Source organism: Tachypleus tridentatus, chromosome 4 (genome assembly GCF_004210375.1).
Source record: "Tachypleus tridentatus isolate NWPU-2018 chromosome 4, ASM421037v1, whole genome shotgun sequence".
NCBI classification, from domain to species: Eukaryota; Metazoa; Arthropoda; class Merostomata; order Xiphosura; family Limulidae; genus Tachypleus; species Tachypleus tridentatus.
This window is the reverse complement of record NC_134828.1, coordinates 88,146,589-88,162,969: the sequence shown is the minus strand read 5'-3', so window position 1 is coordinate 88,162,969 and position 16,381 is coordinate 88,146,589. Positions and strand designations below refer to the sequence as shown.

The window sequence follows — 16,381 nt, the reverse complement described above, 5'->3', positions numbered from 1 at the left end:
TTTACAACATGGCTCATTAGACCTGCGTCTGTGGCCCTCATTAATCCATGAAATTTCAGATTATCACCACCTTCTAATAAAGTGCTGGTGCTTTATGGTAAAGAAACAATATATTCTCTTATCATAGATAGTAAAAATATCATATTTTCTTGTAATTAGAACACAAAAGGAGCAATTTCAATGGCCTGAAGCCTCTATATCAAATTGTATTGCTAGTTTTTGTTTAGATGTTTTTATTTAATAGACATGCTTATAGCCATATCACTACGTGTTTGCCTTTTGATAAGCTTCAACAGGAATATAATATATCTGTGATTGTTTAAATATTTTGAGAAACTTGCAATTACTTGTGTTGTAACTACCACACATTATTGTCCCAGCTATGCTCAGGTGGTCAATTGGCTCTGTAGTCACTGTGAGTCACAGAAAAGATCACTTATTTCAGCAATGGAGCAGCTTTGCAAGTCAAGAATTTTAAAACTCTTGCAAATCTATGCTACCGTTTTGAAGATTATCAGTCATCCGCTGAATGGCATTTTTTTGCCACCAGTCATGGGAAAAGTCCATGCGCTGGAGTTGGGGGTATGGTGAAGAGGCTGGTGGCTTGTGCAAACCTTCAATTGCCTATAAATAATCAAATTTTAAGTGTCTGATATGTACCATTGTGCAAAGGACCACATTCAGGGCATTCAGTTCTTTCCTGTCAATCAGGAATCAGTCCTGCAAAATTGTGTAAAGTTTGATCTACTTGAGCACTATGAAAAATACAAAACTGTGGCAGGTGTGGCAGGTCACATCACAGCTTTATTCCCCACTCTACCAACAAATTGTATATGAGAAGGCTATCAGATGATGATGTGTACACAGTTGTAACTGTTGGTAGTAACAGTGAAAGTGATGCTACAGCAGCTCAAATAGGGTCTAATGATAGCAATGACAATTATCAGCCAGGGAAATATGTAGCATGCATATACAATCATGAATGGTATGTGGGAAACATAAAAGATAGATCAGATGAACATTCTGATGTGTTGGTGTCATTTATGAAGAAATCAAGAAACTCACTGTTCTCATGGCCTGCAAGGTCACACAAAGATGAAAGCTGGATTCCTTTCCAACATATTCTTTGTCTGATAAGTGCACCCTACTGTGCAAGGCAGTAGTGCTCGCCACTATGTTCTAAGTCAAGTGATTTCAACATAACCAAACTCAAATTTCGAACATTTATTCAAGCTGTCTGAACAAAGCAATGTTTATTTGATGTTGTTAAGGCTAATTTATTGCCAAAGCAGTTTTTGAAACATTTCATTGTCATGATTATTGCAGTTTGATGTGACTAATCTTTCTCGGTTATCCCCTGTTGTAGCACTGTGCTTTTTGTGTCTGATTTACCTTTGTATTTATTATATTATGAATCTTAAACTCAGTCATATCTGCATAACTAATGCATACACAATGTATTTGCATTGCCATGTGATCTAACTAGTTATGCCAATCAACTTGTTCAGAAATGAATTACTTCTTTCTTGTTTCTTACAACTTCATTGTTTACCATTGTGAAAGGCTGATTAGAATATTTCAGTGGGATGCATAAAATTCTGACAGGTATTTTTCAAATTGTATGGATATATTTGTACACAGTAACACACCTGAACTGAATTTTTTTAAAATAAAAAACGTATGGTTAGAGGATACTTTAAAAATTATAACTCAAAAATTAGGTTGAACAACATCTTGATTTTTTTTGTAGATCATATTCAGAGATGTAAGAATATATGGCAAAAATCTGAAAAGGCTGAATAACTGGTGACATGGTCAAACTGTGGCTTGAAGTAAGGTTATTTGTAGTTAAATCATAAAAAGTTGCATGCAACTAAATTTTTTTACAGGAGATCTAACAGACATTTAATTACAACAATTGCTGATTTATCAACTGATATGTTATAGGAAATTTGAAGAAACATTCAGCTTTGTATCATATTAAGTCTTAGACCTATGGCTTATTAAATAAACCAATGTTTTTTACAATTTTGGGTTTTCGGGTGATTTTACAGCCTCATGATGACAATCCTAAGATAAACTTGGTTTGAGACCATTCTTGAATTCTTTGAGATTAATTCAGTCAAGGTAGCAAATTTCAGCCTTCTACCACCATTACTCTTGCAGCTTTAAGCAGCCAAAGTTGCCCGAAAATGAATTCGCCAAAAATAAAATAAAAAAGATTAAATTTTACAGGGCTGTAAATCAGAAACTACTAGATATTGATCTAATCTTTGGTAATTTTCCATTATATGGGTAGATGAGTATATGTGAATTTTTCAAAATCTGAATGATTTGACACGGAATGACCCTTGTGCAACTATTGCATATCATGAAAAACCAGATAGTTGTAAAATAAGTTTACGCAGTAATGAAAAATCTGAAACTCCACAGATACAGTGTGGAAATCCATATCAACCAGATGCACAACTAATACCATGACAAAGCTAAATCTCAAAATATTAACTTCCAGGGCAAGTGGTTGCTTTTATAATTATACATAAAGAATAAATATGAAAAATGTGGGAAAGCTTTGAAGTTTGTTGGCACACCTTGACAGTAACTTTAGGTCTGGGAGATACCTACAGTGAATACCAACTGCCCAATCTTGCTAAAAATGCTCAAAATTGGTATCAATGTAACATGTAAAAAGATGAATCATAGCAGCATATACTACCCAAAGATGAATCACAAAGCATAGATGATGGCAGTCATCATGGGTCAGCATCAACACTGGTGTGTATGAATGATTACCACTCTCCCAATTACTATTCAACATCTACACCAGTGGTGCACAAAGTCCGCCCACGGACGGATTGGGGCGTGATATCAAAGGGAAAATCAAGCGGAGTTAGATGCGCTTAGAGTTTGCACCTGCACGAAGATTAAGCGCTATAGAAGAATATGCATTAGATTAGATAATGGATGGTTCCATATGTGTCGAGCAATTAAGAAAATTTAATAAGCAAATCTTGTTAATGCATAGGCATTTAACCATTGGCGCAATGATGTAATATTTCCGTAACTACGAAATCTCAAGCGTTCCAATTGTTCTTCGAGATTTACTTATGAGCCCTATTTTGATATTATTTAAGTAACAAAATGGCAGCTAATCGTACAAGAAAATTTAACGACAAACACCAGCAGTTTCACGATAATTGGACTGTGCAATACTGTTTTGTTCAACAACAGAAGAACGAGATTTGTCTGCTGTGTCATTCAACAGTAGCAGTGGCAAAGGTATCCAATGTAAAGCATCATTATGAGTCGAAGCATAAAGATTTCCACAACGTTGTCGGTGATGAACGAACAGCTTGAACTGAATCTCTGCAATGGTCGCTGAATCACCAGCAGAACGTTTTCTCAAAGCAGTCAGCAGATTTAGGTGCAGCATGCGAGGTCAGTTATGATATTTCGTTGATGATAGAGAAATTTGGCCGACTGTTCACTGATGGTGATTTTGTCCAGCAATGTATGATTACTGCATCATAAAAGTTGTGTCTGGAAGCAGTTCGCAAGCTAGAGAAGGTGGCTTTGAATCGTACAACAGTTCAATGAAGAATTTCACACCTCTCAGCAGACGTGACAAGACAGCTTACAAATAAAGCAGCCAACTTTGTCTACTTCTCTTTGGCAGCAGACAAGTCAACTTTTCCCCAGGTAACCTTTACTGCACGAGATACAAGGCTTTAGTGTCTTTAATTCAAAATTTTATTAAACTACTTTTTATATTATACTAATTAGTACAGCATAAAATCTTAGCTAATAACCCATATTTTAATAGTATACAAGTTAAGTTTACAAGGCACAATTTTTTAAAATCTTGAATTTCCTGAAGTGTGATTCACACAAAACATTTTCTCGAGGTATCTTATCTCTATTTTATCCACCCCCCCCCCAAGAAACTGCAAAATTAACTCATCATAAAATCATCATTACTTAAACTATAATTTTTATAGCCTTCAATTTTGTTTGCTTAGAGAGCTATCAAATAGAAGATCAGAACCCTCTAACCACATCCTCTCTTCCAGATTTGTTAATAGTTCTCTTACATTTAATAATATATTTCGTATAACCAAGGTTTTCATCTATCAAATGATGTATTGCATGACATTGTTTTCTAAACACAGAATAGACAATTTCATTTCCAATTTAACTTTGGTTCCCACAGGAATCACAATGACAAGCTTAGATGCATCTGTCATTAATGGCTTTTGTCACATAATTAGAAAGCCAGAAAAATTGTGATTGTAAGAGGAAATTAACTGCTTTTTGCATGTTATTAGTCTATATTCTTTGGTGGATTATTTACTTAAGTAAAAATTACTTATTTCATGACTACCATTAGTTTAAAAAAAATAGGGATAAGTCATCATTAATTAAAAACCAAAAGAAAGAATTACTCAGGTAAGTGCTTTATTTCTTGTTTATTTTATAATAATAAAGAATAAACTAAAATGTGAAAATAAACATCTCTTTTGGTTAGTTAAGATTATATTAGGTAAAATGAACAATGACTAAAAAATAAAAATGTTTCAAGAGGCATGCACATGACAAGCTCTGAGCAGCTTGTAGGTAATATACTTTACTAGCATAAGGCGAGCTGCACATTCCCCAAGTGATTTACAAGTCAAAAGGCATGAATAGTAGTTTTAGACATAATGGAAAGGGCAATACAATACAAATAGATGGCACTGTTGTGTGTTTAAAGCTGCTTAAGATAAACTAAAGTAGTTTCATGCTACATCTGAGGTTATTCTGCAAAGAAAAGGAGGGTAATTTAGGTTTGTTTGGGAGGGGGTGAATCACAAGGCCATTCAAATTGACCAACCTTGTTTTAAGTTAGGATAGAAAAGAAATGACAGTTAAAACAAAGTTTCACTGAAAAAAAAACACATTTGAAATGTATTTAGAAGATTTTACAGATTATACAAATGAAATGTTGGAATTTTGAGATGAAGGAAAGTATTTTCATTCCTAAGATAAAATTTGCACATGGACTATTCAAAATAATTACTCAATTTATTAATGGAAAAATCTTTATTTTAGTTTATTAAAAATACTTCACTTAAAATCATGATTATTTGTATGTGAAAGACTTGTAACATTAACTAAAAAACTACCAGATTTTGTGAAGATTAAATCTATAAAGACTTTAAAATTAAAGAACTACAAAGAAATCATGTGGTTGGTCCAACTGGCCAACCTCATGTGAAGAGAACTAATATATATTTGGTATTTTAAGATATAACTGCAACAAAATATGAGATTGGAATATCTGTTTAGAATGACATCAGCTGCACCTCCTAACAAAAAAAAGCAGTTTACAGCAAATACCAATTTGTTGTAAAAACAAAAGATAGTGTATTATAAAAACAAAAAGTGGTCCATACTTGTTTGTTTTGATCTAAGGGGTTCTACTTCTTCAAGAGAGCCAAGATCTACACCTGTTGCTGTAATACCATGAGGATTTAAATTAGCAAGTCTTCTGGGAGTGTGTACAGTAGTCATTTCCTGAATTCCACCTAGAAAGAAAAAAATATTCTTCTAAGAAACCTAATAGTCACTACTGAGGTACTGAAGAGAAATTACTCCAAGTTTATTTTTAAAAAATGTAAAGAAGGCAGCATTTTTATGAGCACAGGCAATTAATACCCATGATTAAATTTATTATTGTAATATCCATTTCACACTAGAATATTCAGAAAAACAAAAATCAAACCATTATTTAACAAGTAAAAGGTAATGTGTCTCCTAAACCAAAATTAGCTAAATTTGAAAAAGACCATACTTTGAAGTTGACCTTTTATTTTATTAAAGGCTAAGTATTAAAGATATTGTACACAAGTATTTTGTTGTACTAACTGAAACTTAAAATTAGCAAACCAATTCAAGCAACAACCTGACCCTTTCCTATACTTAACAAGTATACTTTATATACTAACATACAAGGTCTTGCTCCTTAGTACATGTGTAAACATAACCAACAGTGATGACCAGGACTAGAATGGCAAAAACTATGCTCATTAGAACAACCATTCCATCTTGTCCACCAATCTGCCAAGGTTCCTTCTCTTCAGGGACTGTAAATGTTAGCGTTTCTACTGAGCAAGAATCTTTACAGTCTCGGCATGAACAAGCATAACCACCCAAATATGCAGCTTCAGAACATCTGAAATATTCCCAGAATATAAGTACAGACACAAAGACCAGAAAACTTCAAAAGTTAAAATAGTTGGATTACTTTGAAAATAAAAGCATCTACATTTTGTGTATCATATTTGTTTCAAAGGCTAGTTCATTTCTATCATTATAAAGCTTTACCAAAACAGGAAATACTTTTTGTACTTGCATATTAAATATGTCTTCATACTGATCTGTTTTGTTTAATTACACGAAAATGTATAATCTATTATACACAAACACATTAAAAGACAGAACATTAATGATTACTGTACAAAAACAACAAAGGAAGAGAATATTTACATATATTTATAGAAATGCACTTAAATGCAAACTAACATACTAATGGACACTGTGTGTGTGGGGGGGGGGACAGTTAAGTAAAATAAAATAAAAATATCAAAAGGAAGAACAGCATTATAAACAGCAGATGTATAAAGACAACCTAAACCAAACACTTAATTATGAGGAACTACTATTTAGCTTGTCAAAAATGACCGGACAAGTATTACCACCCCCACCCCATAGTATACCATAATTCAACTTCAGCTTTCACAGCTAACTGAAATAAATACATCTTGACTAAGAGGCAGAAAAGTGCAGTTGAGGTAGTCAAAAATCATTCATGAAATTAATTTGCGACATATTCATAGAAACCTTATTTGTAAAAATCAGCTAGGTGAGAAACTTGGTTTATAGAAAAGCCAAAGTATTTTGGTAACACTACATTCCAACAATGGTTTTATGTCATTTTGCTTACCAACAAATGTAGAACCTAATATTGTTGTTAGTCAATATACTAAAAGTAAAATGAAATGTATAGACAACAAAACTGGAAAAATATTTGTTGATTTCTTAATTTAGCCTTCATTGATTCAAGAGATTTGTTTTTTTTAATTAAAAACATTGGTGCTACAAAAAGAAAATAAGTTAGAAATGATTTAACTTTAAAAGCCACTAGTACAGCGGAAAGTCTACGGACTTACAGCGGTGGGCTCAGCAGATAGCTTGATGTGGCTTTGCTACAAGAAACACACACATTAACTTTAAAAATTGAATCAATATTTTTACTCTCATTATAAAATTTATGTACTTCACTCTAGGCTAGCTAAGTGATCCCACACCAATGTCTCTACTTTAGGTTTATAAATCAACACTTATGAGGTTTCATGGCCCCATAGCCCCCCCCCCTTCTCTTGTACCCCTGTCACAAAAATCATAATGGTCAGACATTAATCAAGCTATTCTATCTGGATAAATGCATCCTGGCTTTTATGACTCCTCCAATTTTGAAAAATCAAGCATGATACGACACACATTGGCTTTTGTATCAGTTATATATCCTAAGTAGGTCAAAAACGAATTTAACCTTTTTCTATTTTGCAAAACCTGTTGGTTAATTACTCCCAGCCTATTAAGGTAATCTCAAATAATATTAGACTGACACTTTAGACAATGTAGAATATTCTAAGGGAATTCAAGGACAAAGTATGAAAGTTATGGGATTGGTTCTCAAACAACCATGCTTTTCTCATGGTGAATGAGATGCAAGGTGTTCAATGGAGAGATCACCTCAAAATCTTTATTAGTTGGAAGATGAAAAGCAAACTAAAAAATAAAAACAAAAAGTAAAGACACTGTTTATGAAAAAGCTATAGTATAATTTTAAAATGTTAAAATAAAGTTTATGTTCAGGTTATTACACTGAAATATATAATTGCTGTTAAACTTGCATTGCTTTAATTAAGTTTAAACATTCCTTGTTAGATGACGGGCATTTCAGCTTGTGTACAGATATTAAGAACATTAATACTCATGTGGTTTAAATAGAAGAAAGCGGTTAAAAACAAACAAACAAAATGTAAATAGATAGCAAAGAAAAGGAATAACTATTCACATAAATATATGGTAGAAATGTAAAGTATGAAACAACCATAAAAATTATGTAATGAAGTGTTTATTTGTTGTCAAGCACAATCACAGTTATCAAAATCTAATTTTGAGTGTTATAAGCCCTTGGAATAAAGTGAAACTGAATTCCTCTCATGTTAACCCTAGAATTACAAATAATTCTACATGATCCAAGTGGCTTTGTTTGTTTTGAATTTCACATGAAGCACCTCGAGGGATATCTGCACTAGCCATGCCTATTTCGCAGTGTAAGACTAGAGAAAAGGCAGCTAGTCATCACCACTCACTACCAACTCTTGGGCTACTCTTTTACCAATGAATTGTGGGATTGCTCATCCCATTATAACACTCCCACAGCTGAAAGGGCGAGCATGTTTGGTGTGGAGATTCAAACCCATGACCCTCAGATTACGAGCCAAGTGCCTTAACCACCTGGCCGAACTGGGCTGGATAAATGGCTTTATAAAGAGCATAGTGCATAAGGGGTAATGAGGTGCCTTAAGGTGTATTTTTTGGGGGTGGGGGGAATAAAATGTTATATGTAATTTGAACTTTATATGTAAATAAAGCAAAAAGAGAAAGATATGGTCAGATCACTGCCTACCTTTCCATTTTGTTGGCAAAATTCAGCCATCCATCCTATTTATAAAAACATTTTCCTAACTTTTTGAAACACCACACTGCTCGCTAATCTAGCACTTTACTGATTACTTGGTTCCTATTACGTTGCAAGTCATGTACACACACATGTGCACAGATACTATCAACACATTAATTAATCTCACTAATTGCTGCTGGGATCTCCTACTTTACACACAAAATTAGGGTGTTTCCCAAGTGTTTTTGGTCAGTTCTTTACATTGAATAATTTAAAAAAAAAGTGAAATATGATGCAATATGTAAACCTCATCTGTAGTGAAATGGTATAAAACAAGTCAGTAATTTCAAAATTAAATGTGTTTAATATTCATCATTTTTCATTAACTTCTTAGACTAAGATGTGACTACAGTACAACATTTTTTACTTATTTTTGAGCTGAACTTAAAATAAGCCAACTACAACACAGTAGCTCTTACTTTAATGTAGGCTCACTCATAGGTTTGAATGTTTGGCCATCCAGGTTAATAGTAGACTCCTCTGTTATGTTAAACAGAATCTGAAATGGAGAGAATCCTCCAGCTGAAGGAGTTGTCCCCATGAAGTCTAACCATCGCTGAGCAGTGCACTCTGATCCCCAAATGCCACACATCAACTCTAACAATGGGGATCCTGGGGTGAGGCCTTGAACATTTTTACATGATGTAAAAAGCCCTTCAGCAAACCTATTAGTCATAAGATATTTTATTACTCATAACTGATTTATGTATAAACTGTGCTTTCATTTAATCTTCTGAGGTTACTTTTCCCTTGAAACAGCTATTAACAAAATAATAATGTTAAACTATGCTTGAATATAACAGTTTCAGAGGTTAAATCATCTCACACTACTGCTGCTCCAGGGCTACATGTGCATCACTCAAAATACAATACCAAGTCTTGAACAAATGTTCAAATTAACACCTTTGGTAAGAACTTTTAAAAGTGCTTTACGTTTATGCGCCCTTGCATATTTCTCAACAAATAAAAGAAATATTGTCAGAATTCATAAATAATTAAAAATATAACTTGTATGACTAAAAATCACTTAAACTTTTAAAATATATTTTTATACTTTTTTTTAATAAGTTTTAGCAATATTCCACCATTCTCAAGACTATAAAGAGTAACCGCACATTGTACAAAAAAAACAAAGGTGACCTTATGTAAAGGTAAATTTAAAACATGAGGTTATATTTGAGGCATACATATACCATTTTTTCTTTCTTTTTTTTTTTTACTTTCCTATAGAATATATCTTTAAATTTTGTGAATCTTTCCAACTTCCAATTTGGAACATCATAAGTCATGTGCTAAATTTAGTCCTTAGTATTATTTTCTGCAGCAGATTGAATCAGGTGTTCAATTCCACATTTAGTACAGTTTACATTTATCTTACACTCATTAAGTATGGTTAACTCTTCTTTATTTGCTCTCATTTAAATATAGTCTGAGTTCTTCATTTATTTGACATTTTGAACTTAACATTTTGCAATAATCCTTTCAGGTTTTCATATTAAAGTTTCTTCAATAACAATACTATTTATTTGAACTTTGCACTATGTCTTGTTTCTTATTCCACCTACGAGTTACTACACATGTTCCACATACTAGATACTTGAATCTCTTATAGAGGTTTATACATAGATTACCAATGAATTATTACACTTTTTTTTAAATATATACTTTATCACATTTCATAATACCTCTTGGACATGAAGTATTGAAGACCAGTTACTTGTTCTTCATTTGCATCATTTTTCAAAGAACTTATCACTTTCAGAAAAATATTCTGTTGTGGTGAGCAGGTTGACTGACAAAAGGTCTTTTGAAAATTCTGCATGCATGATAGGCATCTACCAAATCCAAGGGTCTCCGGGGTTCTCATGTTCAAAATGAGGTTTTCGATCTGATTCTTGTTACAACAAACAAATGGTTCATCTTCTCCATCTGTCAAGAAAATGTATTAAGAGTATTAACCCTTTCTGTGCCAAACCTAGATGAAATAAATAATTTTATGTACAAAATTCCAGCTTTATTAGGTCTACTGAATGCAGTTTTGGATTTTTACAAATTTGGCCTGCTTTGTTAACAATGTATTGTAACCACATCAACATTGCACTGAAAATAATCAGATACTGGTGAAAAACTTCCACATTAACTTCTTTTAAATTTTTACACTAAACACATGCACTTTTTCTTTTTTTCAAATTTATCATCCTTGTTTACAAAAGTTTGACTGTATCTATACAATACAGATGTTAAAAAAAAAAAAAAAAGATAAATTTTAGCCTAGCAGAAGTCCAATCTGTTTTGGTCATCTCTTTGTTAACATATGTCTACACTTTAACACAGCAAAGAACACTGTTCTTCAAGGGAAAACTAACTAGTTAAAGACAGTTTCAATTGGTGAGGAAGTCAATTAAATTAGTTTATAGTCATTTGGCAGCTAAGCAGAAAAAGGTTAACCTCTGCAATAAAGGCAAAATCAGTTATATATAAATAAATCAAAGATATACATGTTATACAAGTTCCATGTGTTAATTAAAATGTTTCTTCAATACTCTGGATCATTTCTGGCATGCATTTATATTCCAAATAAATTTTAAATATTAACTTTGCAAAACATTTTTTAAATAACAAGAAATGGTATAAAAAGTCAACCACAAAAATGCTCAAAAATTTATATTATCAGATCATACAAAATGGCGATTTCTCAATAGAGAAGCAAACAGCCCTACCTGATGCTTTCAAATTCGACTTGACTCCAAAGAAACTTTAAATTTTTCTTTTTGTCCAGCTTTTAATACAAAACAGTTTTGATAATGTACTAATTTATGATGGGAATTTAAAAAAAAAGCTTTTTTTTTTTTTTAATATTATGAAGATAGTTTCAAAATTCGTCACCTGGAACTAATTCAGGACAAATTTTCTTTAAAGCAGCAACTGTCTCATTGTCAGTCAGTGGCTTAGACGGCCCATCATAAACACATGGAAGATCTTGTCCAAATTCATTTTGTCCACATGTTCCATACCAAATGCAGTGTCCCTCTTCTGCACACACCTAGCAAAATAAAAAAAAAGGTACAAATGTGTTTTTTCTAATCAAAATAATATCAATATAGAAAATTTTGGCAAAATCAATGGCAAATTTTCACACTCACACATTTTATATGTTTCAAAGTGCACCAGCACTTATGTTTATGTTGTACATAAACTCGGAGGAAGCTTATACTACACAACAGCCACCATAACACTGATATGAAAAGCATTTTTCCAGTTACACATACTTCCTGCTTTGATTCATGACCTTATAATTTTGCAGCCAGTGACTGTTAATTAAGTAATAACCTGAAACACTGTAGAAAGGCATTAAGAGCTAGGTTTTGAAATTAGGCAACAAAAAATACCTCTACCAGCACTACCTCTTATTAGAAAGTCACCCTGACCATTGCTCAATGTATATCAGGTTTTAAGTACGTACATAGCAAGTTTTTAAAACTTGTTTTTAATAAGTTATGTTATAAATAAATTTTGTGAAAGTTTGGATTTTTGTGTTACTTAGTATAGCATCCATCTCCACATTTTTTGTATATTCATAACTTGGAAAAAAAGATGAGTACCTCAGCTTGTTAACTTATAATTAATCACAAGACTATATACCATGCTCTTATAAGCAGCCTAATGCACTGATATTTCATGAAAAGAGAAACTCAATGTATAAGCTGATATCTACAGATTAATTTGTCTCATTAGTTACACATAAATACTTCCAAAAAAATACAATGCCATCTTCTTGCCTTTATAGAAATCACAAATAAGCTACCAGAAATACAAAAGATCTCCAGAAAATCAAGACAACAGATTTAACTGAAAATGTATCTTGTGATAATACTGCTCTGTACAGGTAACTAATTCAACTAAAATAGCCTCAACTAGCTCAATAACATCACAGACTAATCCTGTGAAATGCTTATTGACACAAACACGAGTTACACAAAACAATTCATGAACACTAGAAAAATGACTTTCACACCCAGAGTAACAAATCCAATCAAGTACCAACATACTAACGTGTAGAAATGGTAATAATAAAAGGGAAACTAATTAACCTTTTTTTAAAACTACTTTGGCAGTAAAGTATTTATATATCACAGCTCAGCAGACAATGTCACATTTTGATAAAAAATTAACAATTATGTCACAAACCAAATCAACAATAAACACCTCATACATAAAGATCATGGACTGTAATTTCAGCTTAAACAAGATTACTGTACAAAATGCAAGTAGGAAATTACACAAGTTGCATTGTATGATGTAGTATGTGTTTGACAATAATAATACATGTAATAATTATGTACCAATGGACATCTTCACCTGGAGGAAGATATAACAAAACACTGTACAGTTGCTTACCTTCTGGATATATAAGAAACATATTATAATATTTGACATAACAAGACTCAGATTTAAACTATCAGGAATCTATTCCTCAGGTACTAGGTCCACTTCCTTTCCAGCTTCCTGGATGACAGGAAACTTGAAATGTATGTTGAAAGCACCTACACTGAATACTTTGTATAATTATCAGATGTTTCACAGGAGAGAGAGTAATTAGCTCCATCAACTTCATTATTTATGCTTGTACCATGCTTTTGCTTGCCAACAACCAGTGCACTGTATCACAACTTACAGGTGATTTGGGTCTCTGAAAAAGCCTATTAAGTCAAATCAAAGAATTGTGAAACAAAAAGCAAACAACAATAAAAAACATGCCTAAATAATTTGTTTTACAGTGGACTAAAGGTCCCCAGATGAGGAGGAGTTACACAGCAAGAATAATGGATTGCAGTGATCCTGAGAGAAAGCCATCAGTGTGGAGCAACTCTAGATCACCTTACATTGGTACAAAAGATGACAAGATCAGGGCAACTGTTGTGGGCAAAAAACAAACAGAAGAGAGATGGAAAAAAAGGCTAATCTCATTTCCAAGTTGCCCATATATAGAGCAAATTTCCTGGCTTTCCAAGATTGCAATAGAAGCTGTTAAAAGTTTATCAAAGTGTTGTCTGTGATAATGTAGTTTGAACCGGAAGTAAAATAAGTTTCTCTACAGAAAACAAAAATAATGTCATTTTATAGAAACAACTTTTGCTTTCTATTGTCTATAAATAATATGGCTTTAAATGTTAGAGAAAACTTCTTGCAAGTTCTGAAAGACAGGATGTGACAGGGAACATGGCAAGAGGAGTCTAATTTTCATTTCATTGTTTTGCAATTAAATAAGATTGAAGGCTATGTGAATTATGCCTTGCCTGAGCAATGACAACATTATAATATGCAATGTACATCAAATTTTGTACTTCTTAAAGGGGGTGGTAAAACATTAGGCAAGAAAGACACAGAAAAGATATGTCACAGTTCTTATATTATGGGAACTTGAGAATTTTTCAAAATATTTTCCTATAAAATAAAAAAATTAAATAATAAAAAAGTGTGGTATTATTTAAGTTTTGATGCTAAGTTTATTCACATATGTTAATAAAATACTAGTTTAAATTTAAATTTTGAATATACCTTTGTGAAGGGTTTTATCCAAAGCACTTTGACCCAGCTGAGGTGAATTGGTTAATCATGTGATACTTTCATGTGGCTTTATTTTTGTATAATTTATTGCCATTGATGAACCATGTTAAAAGTTGATGGTGAACAGCTGTGTACAAACTGTATGCTGATTAGTTGATTATAATACAAAATTTAAAGCAAAGTACTTGTGCTTGCTTTGAGCATGAGGCATTTTGTGGAGCATATACAATAGCCAGGGGGCCTAATCTCACCCATTCCAAAAACTTCTCATGCATACAGAATCTGCAAGTTCAAGTTACTTAGAACCATGTATACATATATAATGCACAGTAATTTCCCAATTCAATAAAACCATTAAAAGAAAAGCCACACACCATCATAGTATATTATATATATGCAAGAAGGTAAATCATTTAAATAAACTATACAGTTCGTTAGACATGGATTTTGACCATCTATACAACTCAGTGAAAATTCATCCAATAACAAAAATTTGCATAATAATTATGATGGTCACTGTCCCAGTAAATATCAACTTAATCTGAACAAGTGGTGTGATTTTGAAAGTCCAAAATCTACACTTTTAATTCTTATTATCCCATCTGTACATCATCTTTCATATCAATCAATTACTATAGTATACAATTCACTCCAACTTCATTTCAATGTAACTTATTCATTTTAAGGTATTCTGATAATGATAAAATACAAAAACTCATTACAACAAGATTCTTGTGGTAAACGACACAAAGGACTTTATTTTATACTCGGACACATTATAATTTCATCTCCTTTGATTCTACTACAACTGTAATGTTTTACTAAACTACGTCTGCATACTTACATGTTATGCTATATTTAACACTTGAAACTTTCATACACATAACCATATACATTGCTGGATCGATGTTCAGGGTTTCATAATGTACAGTTGAAAATGAAACAATACACTATTATTACTACTTGCACAAACTCATACAAGATTTCAAAAATATACAGATAAAGAGAGAATGCGATGTATAATGATAAGACACTCTACCTGTGAAGTCACTTATCTTCTACAGGGTGTTCGGAAAGTCACTGTGCACTTATATATTTATTAACAGACATGTTTCAATATAGAATAGAGGAGGTAAATATAAATGACAATTATAAACAATGTTAAAAGTGACCCCCGTTGGCATCAATACAGGCTTGGATCCTTCTTATTTTGTTTCTAAACACTGCTATCAGTTGCTGGCTTGAAATATACTGAATAGACATATGATTACAAAACTGCACAGTGACTTTCCGAACACCCTGTATATTATGGAGAAAGTAAATAATTCCAACAATATATCAACTTTATGATCTATTTCACTGTTATCCTAAAGCAAACTCTAAAATTAAGTTTGCTCAAGATTCTTTAACTTGATTTCTTTTTTACACCTTAATTTCACTATCCATACTTCTATATGTATCCAACAGATGAAAGCCTATACTGCTAAATATTTATATCATATTTTCCTGTGCTCTTGTTTGTTTTGATTTCTGTCACTCTTTCTTTTTAGAAAAGCTACTCTCCCCATTCTTTTGGATAATCCCTTTTCTCTATAAATCATATTTCCTTGGTTTATCAAAAACATGTCCAGGCAGAACAAATCTTATGTTTCATTTACTGTCTACTTGAGAAATATTTTGACAGAATCTAGCTGCAACTATTTCTACACGTGTTCGTTTCTTCACAACTACTTTTTACCATTCTCTCCTTAATTTTTGTAATTTTGCCTCTTAATATTTATTCCTAAATATCTGAACTATTCTTTACTTCTTTTTTTTTCCTTTTCTTTCTCATTCCTCATACTCCTATTTCTTCACAATAACCTCTACCTATGTATCTTCCTAAACTTTGATGGTATCTCTGTAATTTCATTATTCTTAATTCTGTAAATTCTCCCATTTACTTCAATAAATCACCCTATTTTCACTATGCACACTGTAAAGAAACCAGATTTTCAACAAATAATATCACACAACCGTGTA

General features: G+C 32.3%; 1 protein-coding gene across 3 annotated transcripts in view; it reads right to left on the bottom strand.

The window, feature by feature from the left end:
• LOC143249646 (NPC intracellular cholesterol transporter 1-like) overlaps positions 1 to 16,381 on the bottom strand; it is a 62,957-nt gene that overhangs the window by 33,264 nt on the left and 13,312 nt on the right. For all 3 annotated transcript variants that reach the window (XM_076499892.1, XM_076499890.1, XM_076499889.1), the window contains exons 3-7: positions 11,678 to 11,834; positions 10,477 to 10,720; positions 9,211 to 9,456; positions 5,985 to 6,211; positions 5,433 to 5,564 (exon numbers count right to left, since the gene is read on the bottom strand). In XM_076499892.1, the coding sequence (XP_076356007.1) occupies positions 5,433 to 5,564; positions 5,985 to 6,211; positions 9,211 to 9,456; positions 10,477 to 10,720; positions 11,678 to 11,834 (1,006 nt within the window). The remainder of the gene's footprint in view (positions 1 to 5,432; positions 5,565 to 5,984; positions 6,212 to 9,210; positions 9,457 to 10,476; positions 10,721 to 11,677; positions 11,835 to 16,381) is intronic.